The sequence below is a fragment of the Trichomycterus rosablanca genome, chromosome 26 (genome assembly GCF_030014385.1).
Source record: "Trichomycterus rosablanca isolate fTriRos1 chromosome 26, fTriRos1.hap1, whole genome shotgun sequence".
Taxonomy (NCBI): Eukaryota; Metazoa; Chordata; class Actinopteri; order Siluriformes; family Trichomycteridae; genus Trichomycterus; species Trichomycterus rosablanca.
In genome coordinates this window covers 8807608-8826649 of record NC_086013.1, presented here as the reverse complement: position 1 = coordinate 8826649, position 19042 = coordinate 8807608, and the positions used below count along the sequence as shown (strand labels likewise).

At 43.5% G+C, this 19042-nt stretch overlaps 2 protein-coding genes across 5 annotated transcripts in view; one reads left to right on the top strand and one right to left on the bottom strand.

Annotated features, from left to right (window-relative positions):
- garnl3 (GTPase activating Rap/RanGAP domain like 3) overlaps positions 1 to 19042 on the top strand; it is a 123603-nt gene that overhangs the window by 82684 nt on the left and 21877 nt on the right. For 2 of the 3 annotated variants that reach the window (XM_062988773.1, XM_062988775.1), the window contains exons 10-18: positions 1328 to 1426; positions 2773 to 2876; positions 10944 to 11052; positions 12296 to 12341; positions 13223 to 13329; positions 15576 to 15691; positions 15855 to 15977; positions 16843 to 16917; positions 17229 to 17343. In XM_062988773.1, the coding sequence (XP_062844843.1) occupies positions 1328 to 1426; positions 2773 to 2876; positions 10944 to 11052; positions 12296 to 12341; positions 13223 to 13329; positions 15576 to 15691; positions 15855 to 15977; positions 16843 to 16917; positions 17229 to 17343 (894 nt within the window). The remainder of the gene's footprint in view (positions 1 to 1327; positions 1427 to 2772; positions 2877 to 10943; positions 11053 to 12295; positions 12342 to 13222; positions 13330 to 15575; positions 15692 to 15854; positions 15978 to 16842; positions 16918 to 17228; positions 17344 to 19042) is intronic. The other variant, XM_062988774.1, reaches the window with a different exon arrangement.
- zgc:63972 (protein CutA homolog) overlaps positions 17150 to 19042 on the bottom strand; it is a 71266-nt gene continuing 69373 nt past the window's right edge. For both annotated transcript variants that reach the window (XM_062988778.1, XM_062988776.1), the window contains one exon: positions 17150 to 17333. In XM_062988778.1, coding sequence (XP_062844848.1) covers positions 17294 to 17333 — 40 coding nt within the window. In that variant the 3' untranslated portion in view covers positions 17150 to 17293. The remainder of the gene's footprint in view (positions 17334 to 19042) is intronic.

The following is a 19042-nucleotide window of genomic DNA, read 5'->3' as shown; positions in this document are numbered from 1 at the left end:
TATAAGTCAGGTTATTCGAACGCACTACTTAGATAGCGCTTCCATCGCGTTTCGCGTTTAGCATTTAGCATCTTGCCATTAAAAACAATGAACTGAGGTAGCACAGCGCTAACGCTAACGTCAATATAACATTTCCCTTCATGTACCGATAATGGTTACATTTCCTGACAAGCTCGAACTTGCAAATAAAAACACTCGGCACAAGTTTATACAAGTTAAAAATCAGTAATATTTTATTTACGTTTAAAAATAACTCCATTCGTTTCACCGACCCGTCAGCCATGTTTATTTTTCTGTGAGAGCCGATCCGCAATGAACGCTGTTGCCTTGATCACTAAGGACGCTTCCGATGCTCACTCGTTCTTGAGCCAAAATAACATTGAAATATGAAGATGCCTCAGAAGTGAGGATTTTAAGGCATCTAGGATTTCGAACAGCCTCCTTCTCGGGAGCGCGCACAGGATGACGTAAAATGCGTCTATGTAGAGAGAGAGCTAGCTTTTCGAACACACCCTATATATACACTGATCAGCCATAACATTAAAACCACCTTGTTTCTACACTCACTGTCCATTTTATCAGCTCCACTTACCATATAGGAGCACTTAGTAGTTCTACAATTACTGACTGTAGTCCATCTGCTTCTCTGCATATGTTCTTCAATGGTCAGGACTCTCCCAGGACCACCACAGAGCAGGTATTATTTAGGTGGTGGATCATTCTCAGAACTGCAGTGACACTGACATGGTGGTGGCGTGTTAGTGTGTGTTGTGTTGGTATGAGTGGATCAGACACAGCAGCGCTGCTGGAGTTTTTAAACACAGTGTCCACTCACTGTCCACTCTATGTAGATGTAAAGTCAGAGACGATCGCTCATCTATTGCTGCTGTTTGAGTTGGTCATCTTCTAGACCTTCATCAGTGGTCATAGGATGCTGCCCACGGAGCGCTGTAGGCTGGAGGACTATTCCCAGTCCAGCAGTGTGCATTGCTGTGTCTGATCCACTCATACCAGCACAACACACACTAACACACCACCACCATGTCAGTGTCACTGCAGTGCTGAGAAGGATCCACCACCCAAATAATACCTGCTCTGTAGTGGTCCTGTAGAGTCCTGACCATTGAAAGGGGGGTAACAAAGCATGCAGAGAAACAGATGGACTACAGTCAGTAATTGTAGAACTACAAAGTGCTTTTATATGGTAAGTGGAGCTGATCAAATGGACAGTAAGTGTAGAAACAAAGTGGTTTTAATGTTATGGCTGATCAGTGTAGATACAGCATGCATTACAGGTAATATTGTGCAATTTGTAACATGATTCTAGAGACCGGAAGTGAGAACTTTGATAAGTTTTTGAATCTCCTTGGTGACACCATCTGTCTGCAAGGCTGGGCTGGATACAGAGGAGGCCTGGATACTAAGAGTAAGCCCACATTTACACACATTCACGCATGTTAACATACAGGTAGCGCTAGCAAACTAATAACCAAACGTTCAGACCGGCAGCAATGCAACGCAACAAAGCAACCGGCTGTCAGTCATTTTCAGTTATAGCTGGCAACAGGAGACGGAGCAAAGCGATGTGGCGATTACCAATACGAACTGAGCATTAATCAAAGCAGTATGCGGTTTATCGCTCCCCTTTTTGGTTCCTAGACAATACTTCCAACTAAAGATGGAAAAGGAACTCATTGGGACAGAGTTAAACTTGTGGTTTGTTTGTTTATTAGCATTTTTCTCCCACTTTAGCGCATCCAGTTTCTACCTGTCAATCATCGTCTCACTAATGCTGGTCCCTGCTTCTGATCGGGGAGGACGAGGCTGCTCCACGCCCCCTCCGAAACGTGCACAGCAATCGAACATCTTACACATCATACACTTGATGAGCGCAGTGCGGTACAGCGCAGTACAGCGCGGTGCGCAAAGGGCCACACCCCCTGCCGCACTCCTTTCCCATCTCCGTGCAGGCGCCACCAACCAGCCGGCAGAGGTCGTAATCGCACTAGTCCGAGAGAGAGAGAGAGACCCCATCCTGCTTTTGGGCCCGCCCCTTATCTGAACAACAGGCCAATCGTTGTTCATGTGGTCGCTCAGGTGAGATCTCAGCTCTGGTGAACAGCGTGCGTTTTACCGCTGCGCCACCTGAGCGGCGTTTATTAGGATTTTAACGTCATGTTTTACACTTTGGTTACATTCATGACAGGAACGGTAGTTACTCATTACACAACATTCATCAGTTCACAAGGTTATGTCGAACACAGTCATGGACAGTTTTGTATCTCCGATTCACCTCACTTGCACGTCTTTGGACCGTGGGAGGAAACCGGAGCACCCGGAGGAAACCCACGTGGACACGGGGAGAACATGCAAACTCCACACAGAAAGGACCCGGACTGCCCCACCTGGGGATCGAACCCAGGACCTTCTTGCTGTGAGCAGCGCTACCCACTTAGGTCAGCTTGTTTTTTGTCTATACGCTCTGTAGATACTAGCCAGTGAAGTATACCGTACTGTCATGGTGAAGGATAAACCATGGCAACCAAACACCTACAGGCTACGATGGTGCTGACGGTGTAAAAACAAGAGGTGAAAAATTGCTGCCGGCTTGCCAATATATATGTATTTTTTTATTGGAAGGATAGAGGTTAAAGTATGTATTTGTACAGTTTTGTTAACCTCCCCCCAACACACACAAACACACACACACACATTAATTAACTGTTCACTTGTTTACACACCATAATAAATTCTTCTTCTGTCTCTTGCTAGATGACACTACAGGAATAAATTCCATCTACACAGTTTATCAGGGTCATGAGCTTATGTTCCACGTATCCACCATGCTACCGTACTCAAAGGAGAATAAACAGCAGGTAAGGAAGAGCACACGACGACACACGTACATACACTGATCAGCCATAACATTAAAACCACCTCCTTGTTTCTACACTCACTGTCCATTTTATCAGCTCCACTTACCTTATAGGAGCACTTTGTAGTTCTACAATTACTGACTGTAGTCCATCTGTGTCTCTACATGCTTTGTTAGCCCCCTTTTCACCCTGTTCTTCAATGGTCAGGACTCTTCCAGGACCACTACAGAGCAGGTATTATTTAGGTGGTGGATCATTCTCAGCACTGCAGTGACACTGACATGGTGGTGTGTTAGTGTGTGTTGTGCTGGTATGAGTATCTACAGGGTGGACCAACTAGGTAGGAGTGTCTAATCGAGTAGACAGTGAGTGGACATGGTGTTTAAAAACTCCAGCAGCGTTGCTGAGTCTCATCCAGTGATACCAGCACAACACACACTAACACACCACCACCATGTCAGGGTCACTGCAGTGCTGAGAATGATCCACCACCTTAATAATACCTGCTCTGCAGTGGTCCTGCAGGGTGAAAGCAGGTTAAAAAGTATGTAGAGAAACAGATGGACTACAGTCAGTAATTGTAGAACTACAAAGTGCTTCTATATGGTAAGTGGAGCTGATAAAATGGACAGTGAGCGTAGAAACAAGGAGGTGGTTTTAATGTTATGGCTGATCGGTGTACATACAATTGCACCTCTGACCTACTGCACCCACTGGTGGAACACCAACTTTAAATACACCACGTTGCCAAACGTATCCCAACACCTTACAATGAGCATGTTGGACACTCCATTCCAAAACCATGGGCACCATCACAGTCTTTTTTTGAGGCAATGGCTGGCTGCCTTTACTCTTTTGGAAAGGCTTTCCACATTTACATTTTCAGCATTTAGCAGACGCTTTTATCCAAAGCGACTTACACAGTGAGCGGAACACGATGGTTAAGGTTCTTGCTCAGGGCAACTTGGTGGTGGCGGGGCTTGAACCGGCAACCTTCTGTTTACTAGTCCGGTACCTTAACCACTGAGCTATCACTTGCCACATGATCTTGGAGTGTGCATATTGGGACAAATAAGGTCAGGCACTCATGAGAGGACTTATGAGGTCCAAGATCGTGCTGAGTGCTAAATGCTGAATGGACGTTTGCAAAGTTCACACCCAGGACAATCACTTACATGCTGATATAATTCATTTGAGGACCTATTAGTGGAAGTGTTTAGCTAAAATCTCCACATCAGTGGTTTACTGAAGTATATTCAGGGAAGTTGTATTATAAACAAAAAGACTTTTGGTGAGAACATACTGGCATTTCCACACCTATTGTTCTAATCATACTTTTTTTTTTATCAGTTTGCCCTTCCTCTTTTATAATAACCACAAACAGCACAAATGCAGCTTAGGAGCTAAGGTACTGGACTAGTAATCAAAAGGTTGCCAATTCGGCCACTGCCAGGTTGCCACTGTTGAATCCTTGAGCAAGGCCCTTAAACCTCATTTGCTTAGACTGTATATCGTCACAGCTAAGTCACTTTGAATAAAAGTGTCTGCAAAATAGAGTACAAATCTGGAACACGTATTATCAATTCAGCAAGGACCACAGAAAACAAGTATACTGTCAGAATTGAGCAGTTTGAACAATTACCACAAGCGAATGTTTGCTTGAGGTCACTAGACTAAGTTTCTTCAATGTGGCTCAATATTAGGTCTGCCTGAAAACCTAGTGATCTCTCTACGTAGACGGCATTGTACGTCATCCTACGCGCTCCCGAAAAGAAGGCCATCTTAATTCTTAGATGCCTTAAAATGCTGCCTACTGAGGTGCCTTATACTGAGCGATATTCTGACTGAATGACGAGGGAGCATCCGATGCTTCATTATAATAATAATTAAATAAACACATTTTAACAGGCGCATGAACACGAAATGAACTTGTGCATGTACGTCTCATCTTGTAAACCACAGTGGAACCAGATCGTCATCATTTTATATTATGTATATTTCGTTTTGATGCATCGTTTGTGTTAGGGCTGCGGTAAAAATCATGGACAAAATGTGGGTCACTTAAAAAAAACCCTCCTGAACATCACCTGTATACGCGCATTCATTTTTACTTTGAATAGGGACTGACCCAAAAGAACTAACTGTAGTTATCAGTGCTGGACAACTTCCAAATAAGTGCTGGTCCCTTGATAAAATTTAGCTAAGGGAAGCTGGAGGGGACGCAACATCGAGTCATGATGGCCTTTCTGGACTCCTGTAGGAGCAACTGCTGGCATTTGGGTTGAGAATACAGTTGGACAAGTGCCACCTAAAGCACAGAATTCGGACTATAAGGCCTTAAAAGAGACCAGTATAGTTGATAAGCAACCCATTCAGATAAAACCAGGTTACAGTAAACAGCATACGTACCATAAATACAATGCCATACAAAGAGCAATATAAATACCCAACGAGGACACAATATTAAAACTAAACCAAATTAGACCAGACTACAGGAAGGAAAGATGTGTCAACATAGATAATGCATTGTTCATACAAATAACATGCAAATATACACCTGTTACACGTATAACCTGCTATAAATAAACACAAACTGTAGTGTATTCAAATGAAACCATATGTGCGTGTGTTGTGCAGTTATGCAAATGTTATTATCAAGCACTGTCCAGTATAACAGGGAACAATTGTGCAAACAATCAGGTGTAAGCATCAGAATCAGAGGACAAAACACATCAGCAGCATGAACTGTGAAGTTTGGATGTTTGAGTCACAAAAATGCTTTGTGCAAACACAGCAACAGGATAAAAACTATATTCCGACTCACCCATTGCTTCAACTCACAGGTTCTTAGTGCTGCAGGTGTATTAAACAAGTCCAGAACCGCGTTTTTATGCTTATAAAGTCAAACACCAAACATTAGAACCGGTACATGTGCTCAAACTCATATCACGACCCCCACCTGGTGGCTGGAAGGTGAAATAACAGCGCCGTCGCTCTTCTTCCGTCTCACTGACATCTGATTCACTGAAGACACCTGAATCGATTCCATTTTCATGTGATTCATTCGGATTATATGATCCGTGGCCACTTCTGTAGCTTCTGGTTGCTGTGATTCATTACAGAGCACCAGATTCATTCCCTCACAACCTAAAGGCAACACAAAGAAAACACAAGCTAATCCATCTACTGGATGGGTATGGTCGTTTGTGTCTACATTCTAGACCCGATGTCTGGGGAAGGTGGGGGGTGGCCAAGGTTGGCATCCTGTTTGTGCTGTGTTATTGCATTGTGCCCAGTGATCTAGGGCACCCACTGTGACCATGAGCCTGATAAAATAATACATTAAAATGAAAACCATACAGACTGTGACACAAAATACATACACACACATACATACATACATACATACAGTGCCTTGCAAAAGTATTCAGCCCCCTTGAACTTTTCAACCTTTTGCCACATTTCAGGCTTCAAACATAACGATATGAAATTGTAATTTTTTGTGAAGAATCAACAACAAGTGGGACACAATCGTGAAGTAGAACGAAATTTATTGGATATTTTAAACTTTTTTTAGAAATAAAAAACTAAAAAGTGGGGCGTGCAATATTATTCAGCCCCTTTACTTTCAGTGCAGCAAACTCACTCCAGAAGTTCAGTGAGGATCTCTGAATGATCCAATGTTGACCTAAATGACTGATGGTGATAAATAGAATCCACCTGTGTGTAATCAAGTCTCCGTATAAATGCACCTGCTCTGTGACAGTCTCAGAGTTCTGTTTAAAGCGCAGAGAGCATCATGAAGACCAAGGAACACACCAGGCAGGTCCGAGATACTGTTGTGGAGAAGTTTAAAGCCGGATTTGGATACAAAAAGATTTCCCAAGCTTTAAACATCTCAAGGAGCACTGTGCAAGCGATCATATTGAAATGGAAGGAGTATCAGACCACTGCAAATCTACCAAGACCCGGCCGTCCCTCTAAACTGTCAGCTCAAACAAGGAGAAGACTGATCAGAGATGCAGCCAAGAGGCCCATGATCACTCTGAATGAACTGCAGAGATCTACAGCTGAGGTGGGAGACTCTGTCCATAGGACACAATCAGTCGTACACTGCACAAATCTGGCCTTTATGGAAGAGTGGCAAGAAGAAAGCCATTTCTCAAAGATATCTATAAAAAGTCACCTGGGAGACACACCAAACATGTGGAAGAAGGTGCTCTGGTCAGATGAAACCAAAATCGAACTTTTTGGCCACAATGCAAAACGTTATGTTTGGCGTAAAAGCAACACAGCTCATCACCCTGAACACACCATCCCCACTGTCAAACATGGTGGTGGCAGCATCATGGTTTGGGCCTGCTTTTCTTCAGCAGGGACAGGGAAGATGGTTAAAATTGATGGGAAGATGGATGGAGCCAAATACAGGACCATTCTGGAAGAAAACCTGTTGCAGTCTGCAAAAGACCTGAGACTGGGACGGAGATTTATCTTCCAACAAGACAATGATCCAAAACATAAAGCAAAATCTACAATGGAATGGTTCACAAATAAACGTATCCAGGTGTTAGAATGGCCAAGTCAAAGTCCAGACCTGAATCCCATCGAGAATCTGTGGAAAGAGCTGAAAACTGCTGTTCACAAACGCTCTCCATCCAACCTCACTGAGCTCGAGCTGTTTTGCAAGGAAGAATGGGCAAAAATTTCAGTCTCTCGATGTGCAAAACTGATAGAGACATACCCCAAGCGACTTGCAGCTGTAATCGCAGCAAAAGGTGGCGCTACAAAGTATTAACGCAAGGGGGCTGAATAATATTGCACGCCCCACTTTTTAGTTTTTTATTTCTAAAAAAAGTTTAAAATATCCAATAAATTTCGTTCCACTTCACGATTGTGTCCCACTTGTTGTTGATTCTTCACAAAAAATTACAATTTCATATCGTTATGTTTGAAGCCTGAAATGTGGCAAAAGGTTGAAAAGTTCAAGGGGGCTGAATACTTTTGCAAGGCACTGTACACACAAACATTTATACATACTGTGACACAAAATACACACACACACACACACACACACACTGTATCACATACTCACACACATATACACACACACTAACGTACGCACACTAACACACAAACATAAACTCACACACACACATATACAGGGGTTGGACAAAATAACTGAAACACCTGGTTTTAGACCACAATAATGTATTAGTATGGTGTAGGGCCTCCTTTTGCGGCCAATACAGCGTCAATTCGTCTTTGAAATGACATATACAAGTCCTGCACAGTGGTCAGAGGAATTTTAAGCCATTCTTCTTGCAGGATAGTGGCCAGGTCACTACGTGATGCTGGTGGAGGAAAACGTTTCCTGACTCGCTTCTCCAAAACACCCCAAAGTGGCTCAATAATATTTAGATCTGGTGACTGTGCAGGCCATGGGAGATGTTCAACTTCACTTTCATGTTCATCAAACCAATCTTTCACCAGTCTTGCTGTGTGTATTGGTGCATTGTCATCCTGATACACGGCACCGCCATTGGATGCACATGGTCCTCCAGAATGGTTCGGTAGTCCTTGGCAGTGACGCGCCCATCTAGCACAAGTATTGGGCCAAGGGAATGCCATGATATGGCAGCCCAAACCATCACTGATCCACCCCCATGCTTCACTCTGGGCATGCAACAGTCTGGGTGGTACGCTTCTTTGGGGCTTCTCCACACCGTAACTCTCCCGGATGTGGGGAAAACAGTAAAGGTGGACTCATCAGAGAACAATACATGGTTCACATTGTCCACAGCCCAAGATTTGCGCTCCTTGCACCATTGAAACCGACGTTTGGCATTGGCACGAGTGACCAAAGGTTTGGCTATAGCAGCCCGGCCGTGTATATTGACCCTGTGGAGCTCCCGACGGACAGTTCTGGTGGAAACAGGAGAGTTGAGGTGCACATTTAATTCTGCCGTGATTTGGGCAGCCGTGGTTTTATGTTTTTTGGATACAATCCGGGTTAGCACCCGAACATCCCTTTCAGACAGCTTCCTCTTGCGTCCACAGTTAATCCTGTTGGATGTGGTTTGTCCTTCTTGGTGGTATGCTGACATTACCCTGGATACCGTGGCTCTTGATACATCACAAAGACTTGCTGTCTTGGTCACAGACATATAAACAGTCATACACAAACTAACATACACACACACACACACACTAACCAACGCACACTCTAACACATACATAAACTCACACACACGCATATACATACACTAACACACACTTAGATTCTGACACACAGTTATGCTTACCCATATATACATTAATACACACACAGGTACGCACACATACTAACACTCATAAGCATAAACTAACACTCAAACTCACTCACACACGTACATATGCACTCATATACTCAAATGCACACATACACACACTTACACTGTGACACATAATTACTCACATATATACACACACGTATACACACACACACTAACCAGCGCACACTCTAACACATACATAAACTCACATACACTAACACACACTTACATTCTGACACACAGTTATGCTTACCCATGTATACATTCATTCACACACAGGTACGCACACACCATTTAAGTCTTTTATTTGATGGTTGTTCTAGCCGGTAAAGGGGTCAGTGCCCTTGGTTTTGGAACGTGATGTCCAGCAAGCTCATGGTCCGGTGTTCACATACTTTTGGCCATATATTCCATCATTCGCTGAATTGTGTGATCGATCACTTGTGTTCTGTAGAACCTGGTATTTAAAATGCTATTTATTTATTGTTTCCACTGTACTTGGTTCAGGGTCACAGTGGGTCAGGTGTCACTAGGAAACATTGAGTGTGTGTTTAAAAGGTCAGGGCTCTAAGTAGACACGTTATTTAGGCTGGTTATCAGCTCCAGCTTTTTCCTGAATGCATTTCTCTCATCCTTTTACTGTATGTCAGATGTCAGGTTCAGTGAAGCACTCGAGCTGCTAGTGGAAGCACGCACGGTTTACAAAGCACCTTCATTCCCTCAAGGCCTTTAGCTCGCCGGCGCTAAGCGCTACTCGAACTCCTACGGTCACCCCGCGTTCACCAATAATGCCTGTATTCATTCGTTCCATCCGTTTATTACTTTTACAACCGGTTGTACTTGCCCCAATACTTGTTGAACGCTACAACAGGCGATGAATGAACGCTCAGTGGAGTTGACGTCAGGGCTGTCAGACAGAAGGCCACTTTTCTGTTCATGCTAGAACAGGCAAGACCTTCCCTAAACCAATAGCAAGACCTTATATACCTGTTGGGACGGCACGGTGGCTCGGCGGGTAGCACCGTCACCTCACAGCAAGAAGGTTCTGTGGGTTTGATTCCCAGATGGAGCGTTCGGGGTCCTCTCTGAGTTTGCATGTTCTCCCCGTGTTCATGTGGGTTTCCTCCGGAAGCTCCGGTTTCCTCCCACAGTCCAAAGATGCAAGTGAGGTGAATTGGAGATACTAAATTGTCATGAACTTCATGATTAGGAGGTGTCCACATAATTCTGGACTCCATTTAGTCGATTAATTACTGATAAGAGTAACGGTCGCTCTTGGGCTGACTGGAAACACTAGGCATATACCACACGCTCGCTCGCTCACTCACTCACACCCAGGCTTATTATAGAGTTGCCAATCCACCTTCTGCATGTCCTGCATGTTTTTGGAAGGTGGAAGGAAACCGGAGAACCCACTTACTCACTCACTCACTCATTTTCTAAGCCGCTTATCTTAATGAGGGATGCGAGGGGTGCTGAAGCCTATCCCAGCTGTCAGTGGGAACAAGGCACACAGAAACACCCTGGACAGGGAGCCACACTCATCACAGGGTAGACACACACAAACACACTTACACCTAAGAGCAATTTTGTATTCACAATTAACCTGACTGCATGTAGACACAAGTTCTACAGACACAAGGAGAACATGCAAACTTCACAAAGAAAGGACCCAGACCGCTCCACCAGTCATAATCCTGCATTCTGTGCTTTACATTTAAACCCCTCATTGCTGTGTTTTGTTTCTGGACTGCAGGTGGAGAGGAAGAGACACATCGGGAACGACATCGTCACAATCGTATTCCAGGAGGGGGACGATGCCTCGCCGTCTTTCAAGCCCTCCATGATCCGATCCCACTTCACTCGTATCCCTTTTCCACCTGTGGATGATAATTTAGCAGCACTGCTAACTATACGTAGAATGAATTTTATTAACCATTTGTAAGATGGACGTTGTGGGTATACAATTACAGACTGTAGCCCATCTCTTGCTCTGTACACGTTGTTCCCTATATGTTAATCGAGAGATCCTCACAGGACCCCGACATACCAGATGATATTGGGGTGGTGGATATTTACATTTACATTATGTACTGTGACAGTATACAGCAATTAGTCAGTAGTGGGGCTTGAACCAGTGACCTTCTGATCAGCAGTCCAGTACATTTACCTTTACCATTCTCATCACTGCAATGACACTAGTGGGGTTTGAACCTGCAACCTTTGGATTACTTGTCCAGTACCTAAACCGCTAAGCCACAACAGTGGCCTATTTAAGGAACCAAGCAGGCACTTTTATCCAAAGCAAGGGCCTTTCTCAGGGGCCCAACAGTGCCAACCTGGCAGTGGTGGGGTTTGAACCAGTGACCTTCTGATCACCAGTCCAGTACATTAACCTTTACCTTTACCATTCTCATCACTGCAATGACACTAGCATGGTACTATCATGGAAGTGTGTGTTGTTCTGGTATGAGCATATCAGGTGCAGCAGTGTTGTTGGGATTTTTAAACACCCTTATTTGACTCCAACCAAAAATATAAAGCCAACAGCTTCATGTGATTAGAAAACACCCAGATATAAAAGACTAGAGGACGATCAACACACAACAAAGTAGGCGTCCCTAATGAAAATCCCAACAACTGCTGCACCTGATACACTCATATCAGAACAACACAATACTATATCATTACCATGCTAGTGCCATTGCAGTGCTGAGAAGGGTACATTACCCAGGCATTATATGGTCAATTGGAATCCTATGTGTTGCATGATTGCTAAATGGGGTGGGGGTGGGGGGCAGATGAGCTCCAGTTAGTAATTGTATACCCACAAAGTTCATCTGTATGGTAGGTGTAGCTTATAAAATAATCAATAGGGCAGTGTATTAAGTACTGGACTAGCATACAGAAGGTCACTGGTTCAAACTCAGCCACTGATGGGCCCCTGAGCAAGACCCTTAACCCCAATCGCTCGCATTCAGTCATAATTGTTAGTCACTCTGGATTAAAGCGTCTGCTAAACGCCATAAGTAAACAGACGCACCAGGTAGGTGTACATAATAAAGTGCTCAGTGTGTATGTATTCAAAATCCTTAACTCCACTTCCAGATATTTTTGCCTTAGTTAGATATAACAGTCAGAACGACAGCTATAGGTACGTTTCTCTACAGTCCACAGACTTTTGATAGAACACACAGTCGCTGTACACTGATCAGCCATAACATTAAAACCACCTCCTTGTTTCTACACTCACTGTCCATTTTATCAGCTCCACTTACCATGTAGGAGCACTTTGTTGTTCTACAATTACTGACTGTAGTCCATCTGTTTCTCTGCATGCTTTGTTAGCCCCCTTTCATGCTGTTCTTCAATGGTCAGGACCCCTACAGGACCACTACAGAGCAGGTATTATTTGGGTGGTGGATCATTCTCAGCACTGCAGTGACACTGACATGGTGGTGGTGTGTTAGTGTGTGTTGTGCTGGTATGAGTGGATTAGACACAGCAGCGCTGCTGGAGTTTTTAAATACCGTGTCCACTCACTGTCCACTCGATTAGACACGCCTACTTAGTTGGTCCACCTTGTAGATGTGAAGTCAGAGACGATCGCTCATCTATCGCTGCTGTTTGAGTCGGTCATCTTCTAGACCTTCATCAGTGGTCACGGGACGCTGCACACGGGGCGCTGTTGGCTGGATATTTTTGGTTGGTGGACTATTTTAAGTCCAGCAGCACAACACACACTAACACACCACCACCATGTCAGTGTCACTGCAGTGCTGAGAATGATCCATCACCTAAATGATACCTACTCTGTAGTGGTCATTTGGGGGTCCGGACAAATGAAGAACAGCATGACAGGGGGCTAACAAAGCATGCAGAGAAACAGATGGACTACAGTCAGTAATTGTAGAACTACAAAGTGCTCCTATATGGTAAGTGGAGCTGATAAAATGGACAGTGAGTGGTTTTAATGTTATGGCTGATCAGTGTATATATTGTATATCATTTAATGTAGAATGAAAATCATTGCAGGTTGAAGATCTTCTCAGAAGAGAGCGTGCCGTTATTTGGTCCACCCCTACCTTCCCCACCTGTATTCACAGACCACCAAGAGTTCAGGGACCTCCTACTAGTCAAACGTAATGTGACATTTCTTATTACTGGTTTGATTGGTGTCCTGTATTGTTGTAAATTCAGTTATCAATAGGTTACACTGCATGGTCAAAACTATGTAGAAACTCGAACATCATATATATTCCTGCTATTTTTTTTTGTCTATTAGCTGCTAAATGTTTTAAGCATCGGCATAGTGCGTGCAACCCTTTTTATTTTATCCGGGACCAGCACTGATAGTGCACTTACAAGTGCAACTCCAATAGCTAGGCTGTTTAGAGATCAACTCATCTCAACTCAAACGTAGCTTTATTGGCATGACAAAATATGGACATTCATATTGCCAAAGCTTAGTTACATATAGGAAATATAATAAAAAGAAAATAATAACAATAGGAAATATACAATATATAAAAAAGTTACAGATATACATATACAAATTTAAGAAAAACAGTGCAAGTGGTAGCAGCAGTTAAAAAACAATTAACAAACACAAGCAGTGCTAGTGTGCAGCTCTCTCTGTGCTCCCACAGTAGGTGGGGCAGTTTGTCGGGGAGTTTAAGTTGGGTATGACGGTGTTTGTGTCTTTAGGAGAGGTGTGTAGTGGGAGATGCTCTGTTCACAGTATCGCTATCAGTGATTCTGGAGTCGAATCGTATGAAGCGAAGCTTGTACATGTTCTGAGTTTCTCTTCTCAGCAGTGTTAATTTTTACAGCAAATTTTGATTTAGTTTTAGTCATAGTCTTTTGACTAAAATGTCATTTAGTTTTAGTCATAATTTAGTAATCTTAATTGTTTTAGTTTTAGTCTAGTTTTAGTTGACTAATTATTATAAGAATATAGTCGACTAAAATATAAAGGGTGTAAAATGTAAATGCTTTGTCATCAGTTCCCTTGAATTATTTAAGTCATTATATACACTTAGACAAAATAAATCATTTTTAATCAGTTATGGAATATTATTAATGTTTGAATGTGCAATACACACAAAAACAGATTTAACTTATTTCAAACAACATCTTTATTTACCTGACCTTGCTTATTGAGCATAACAATAACAAAATATTAATGACCAGTAGGCCTGCTCTGCCTGAAAAGTATATGCATTGTTTATAACAAATTGCATATTACATTCTTTATAAAACTGGGTACCGTAAAAGCAGCAGTGACATTATGTTGCCATTATACTGCCAGCAGTGCCAGATGTCGTTCCAGATTTGTTGTTTTTACCCGAGATCGTCGAGGTTTACACATCGTCTTGTTTTTCATGACGTCAAATGAGAAATGTGTCCATATCTCGACTCTCCTCTTTCTCTCTGTTGACATTGTGGAACCTAGTTTCATGAGTAAAGAAAGTTCACAGGCTAGTCTGGTCTTCCCGGGTTTAGATCAAATTTGTGCAAGTGTGGTCTTACCGCGGTACTGCAAAAGATTAGTACTGATTGGATGGCTACCCGGCTTGTCCCGCCTCTCCACATACGCTAAAGTAGTTAAGATTGGATCTCTTTCTAACTTGTCCCTACCTTCCACAAAACTAAATCAGTTCTGATTGGATGTCGTCCCTGCCAAACATTTTCGTCTTGTTTTTATTCGTTGACGAAAGTGTCGTCATAGTTTTTATCCTTTTAAGTAGTTTTTATTTAGTTATCATCTCGTTTTTGTCATGAAAAAAGGTTCGTTGACGAAAACTATGACGAAAATCATTCGTCAACGAAATTGCTTCTCAGTCATTTCTCAGTTTTTACTGTTATTAAAGAATGCTGCGTTGGTTGGGCGCATGTCCGAAAAGATTAAAAACCCCTGCATTAGGTGATAAACTGCAGCTCCGTCTCTACTGTACTCACAGTGCAGTGCCTCTCCTCTCGGGGCAGCTAGGACCGGGTGTGTCGCCCCGTCTCCACAGCCGGGTTGTGCGTGCCGGTGTCTTGGTACCTAATTCCCCACCTACCTCGTAAAAAGCTCGACCGACCGATAGCATCTATGAGATGCTATCCCCGGATCTCCGCATTAATGGGCTCCAGAATCCAGGGGATCAAGGGGAGTAATATAAAGTTGGAGAGACACTTACATAATATAGTTTTGTATTAGTGTGACCCATATTACTGTCAGCAATCGGCTATGGAGATCGTATGTATGTGCCTAAATAGACTAATTAAAAGGTTTCTGAATATTTTTGATCATACGGTGTAGCATTAATGGAATATAAGGTGCAATTATAGTAAAAACGAGACGCTGTATTATACAAATTGTTGGCATTTTCTGTTTTTTTAGTAATAAATGGAGAGAAAGCCACTCTCGAGACGCCCACATTTGCTCAGAAACGTCAGAGAACTCTAGACATGCTGATCAGATCTCTGTACCAAGACCTCATGCCAGACCTGCACAAGGTACGTACGAGATTTATCAGCTATCTTCTCTACTTTCATACTTTGCAGTATTTTGACTGCAGCGTACTCTTTACTGCCCTCTTGTGGATCTCTGCTTCCTTTCTGGGTCCCTGTCTGAGACCCTTGTGTGTGTGTGTGTGTGTGTTTGTTGCCGTTCCTGTAGGTTCCCTTCTCTCCACAGAACATGCTGAATCGACGCTCCTTCAGCGACGTGCTGCCCGAATCACCCAAGTCCGCTCGCAAGAAGGAGGAGGCGCGTCAGGCCGAATTTGTCCGGATAGGACAGGTGGGGCACGCGCGCAGGCACAAACCTAGGACCCATCACCCTAAAGCATTATACAGTGTTGATTTTGTCAGCCATAACATTAAAACCACCTTGTTTCTACACCTATGTCCATTTTATCAGCTCCACTTACCATATAGGAGCACTTTGTAGTTCTACAATTACTAACTGTAGTCCATCTGTTTCTCTACATGCTTTGTTAGCCCTCTTTCGTGCTGTTCTTCAATGGTCAGGACCACCACAGAGCAGGTATTATTTGGGTGGTTGGTCATTCTCAGCGCTGCAGTGACACTGACATGGTGCTGGTATGACTGGATAAGACACAGCAATGCTGATGGAGTTTTTAAACACCTCACTGTCCCTGCTGGACTAAGAATAGTCCACCAACCAAAAATATCCAGCCAACAACGTCCTGTGACCACTGATGAAGGTCTATAAGATGACCGACTCAAACAGCAGCAATAGATGAGCGATCGTCTCTGACTTTACATCTACAAGGTGGACCAAGTAGGTAGGAGTGTCTAATCGATTGGACAGTGAGTGGACACGGTATTTAAAAACCATGTCAGTGTCACTGCAGTGCTGAGAATGACCCACCACCCAAATAATACCTGCTCTATGGTGGTCCTGTGGGGGGTCCTGACCATTAAAGAACAGGGTGAAAGCAGGCTAAAAAGATATGCAGAGAAACAGATGGACTACAGTCAGTAATTGTAGAACTACAAAGTGCTTCTATATGGTAAGTGGAGCTGATAAAATGGACAGTGAGTGTAGAAACAAGGAGGTGGTTTTAATGTTATGGCTGATTTAATGTGCCAGAGCTGATTTTATGGTTAATTTTGCTCTATATTGTTTGCTGTATCAATAGGCACTGAAATTGAAGACTATAGTGAGAGGGGACGCGCCTACGAGTCTAGTCAACACTGGTCTCTGCAGGAAGGAGGTAAAGGACAAACACAAAATGTTTGAGATGTGTATTAATGCATGTCCCATTGATTACGATTATCTCGTTTCATTTTATAGCAATACATTCGTAAGATGTGCTGGCAGGCCAGACTAGCACAGGCTTTCTAATTCCACAGCCGTGTGTACAAAACAAGTGCAGAATGTGGCTGGGCGGGGTCATTTTAATAATAAAAAAAAAAGACTGCCTGGGCACTCGGGTGGTGAAGCACATCTTGAGCCGACATCTCGAACTCGTCGGTTCAAATCTCAGCTCTGCTCTTGTTTCTTTATTTTCATGGGTTTGTGCAGCCATGGGAGTCTCAGTCGTTCTGCAGTAGCTTCGCACATGACATCGTCTGCGGGGATTCCTGGGGTCAGTCATTACTGGTGGCCACCGAATCAGCAGGAGTCATGCTGTTAGAAGGTAAGACCATCAGATCTCCTTATCAGCGCATATTGAATTACATGAAGCGAGGACACGACTCAGATTTCGGTTAGAGACACTGTTAGAGGCTATAAGGCTTTATATAAGATGTAATCTATTAATACAAATATTAAGCATTCCCAATCATCACAAATACAGTGCTCTGTTAAAAGCATAGATGTTGTATTATACACTGATCAGCCATAACATTAAAACCACCTCCTTGTTTCTACACTCACTGTCCATTTTATCAGCTCCACTTACCATATAGAAGCACTTTGTAGTTCTACAATTACTGACTGTAGTCCATCTGGTTTTCTACATGCTTTGTTACCCCCCTTTCATGCTGTTCTTCAATGGTCAGGACCCCCACAGGATCACCACAGAGCAGGTATTATTTAGGTGGTGGATCATTCTCAGCACTGCAGTGACACTGACATGGTGGTGGTGTGTTAGTGTGTGTTGTGCTGGTATGAGTGAATCAGACACAGCAGCGCTGCTGGAGTTTTTAAATACCGTGTCCACTCACTGTCCACTCTATTAGACACTCCTACCTAGTTGGTCCAGCTTGTAGATGTAAAGTCAGAGACGATCGCTCATCTATTGCTGCTGTTTGAGTTGATCAACTTCTAGACCTTCATCAGTGGTCACAGGACGCTGCCCAAGGGGCGCTGTTGGCTGGATGTTTTTGGTTGGTGGACTATTCTCAGTCCAGCAGTGACAGTGAGTGCTGTGTCTGATCCACTCATACCAGAGCAACACACACTAACACACCACCACCATGTCAGTGTCACTGCAGTGCTGAGAAGGATCCACCACCCAAATAATACCTGATCTGTAGTGGTCCTGGGAGAGTCCTGACCATTGAAGAACAGGGTGAAAGCAGGTTAAAAAGGTATGCAGAGAAGGTATGCAGATGGACTACAGTCAGTAATTGTAGAACTACAAAGTGCTTGTATGTGGTAAGTGGAGCTGATAATATGGACAGTGAGTGTAGAAACAAGGAGGTGGTTTTAATGTTATGGCTGATCAGTGTATGTCACTGTTGGATAGACGTGCACAAGGTAAAGAGATAACAGCTCCGGAACTAAAGAACAATAAAAAGGTGAAATTATAATTATAAGGGAACTAGAGTAGGGAAGTTTCATCAAAGGGAAGTTTAGAACACTGTCAGTAAAGTTGGTTATTAATAAGTAATAACCTCGAGGGAACAAACAGGGAACAAAAATATGAAATGACATGAGAGAAACCATTGTTGAAAACCAGTTCGGCATTTTGTTTTGGTCAATTCTTTACTGTTTTTTTCCTTTTTCACCCAATCCAGTCGTGGCCAGCTGGAGCTCATCTGTCTCTTGCCCCGTCTGACACACGGGTAGCCACTGACCACTTCTTTTCACCTACCAGGGGCAGGGACTCAGTCTCACCGAGTGCAGTATCGTGTGAAAAGAGCCACGCCTTGCCACCAGTGATCAGCCCCCCCCCCCTACTTTCTTGACTGGTCAGCAGAGGCCGTACTCACACTTAGCCATTGTCCCTCCCCCTGCGGACACCCAGCCAATCATGTGCCCTTGCCGGCTAATAGCAGAACTGATATTCGAGATCTCATTTACATCTTAAGCATTCAGCAGAAGCCTTGTCCAAAATGACTTACATTGCAGGCAATAGAGGTTTAAGGGCCTTACTTAAGGGCCCAATAGTG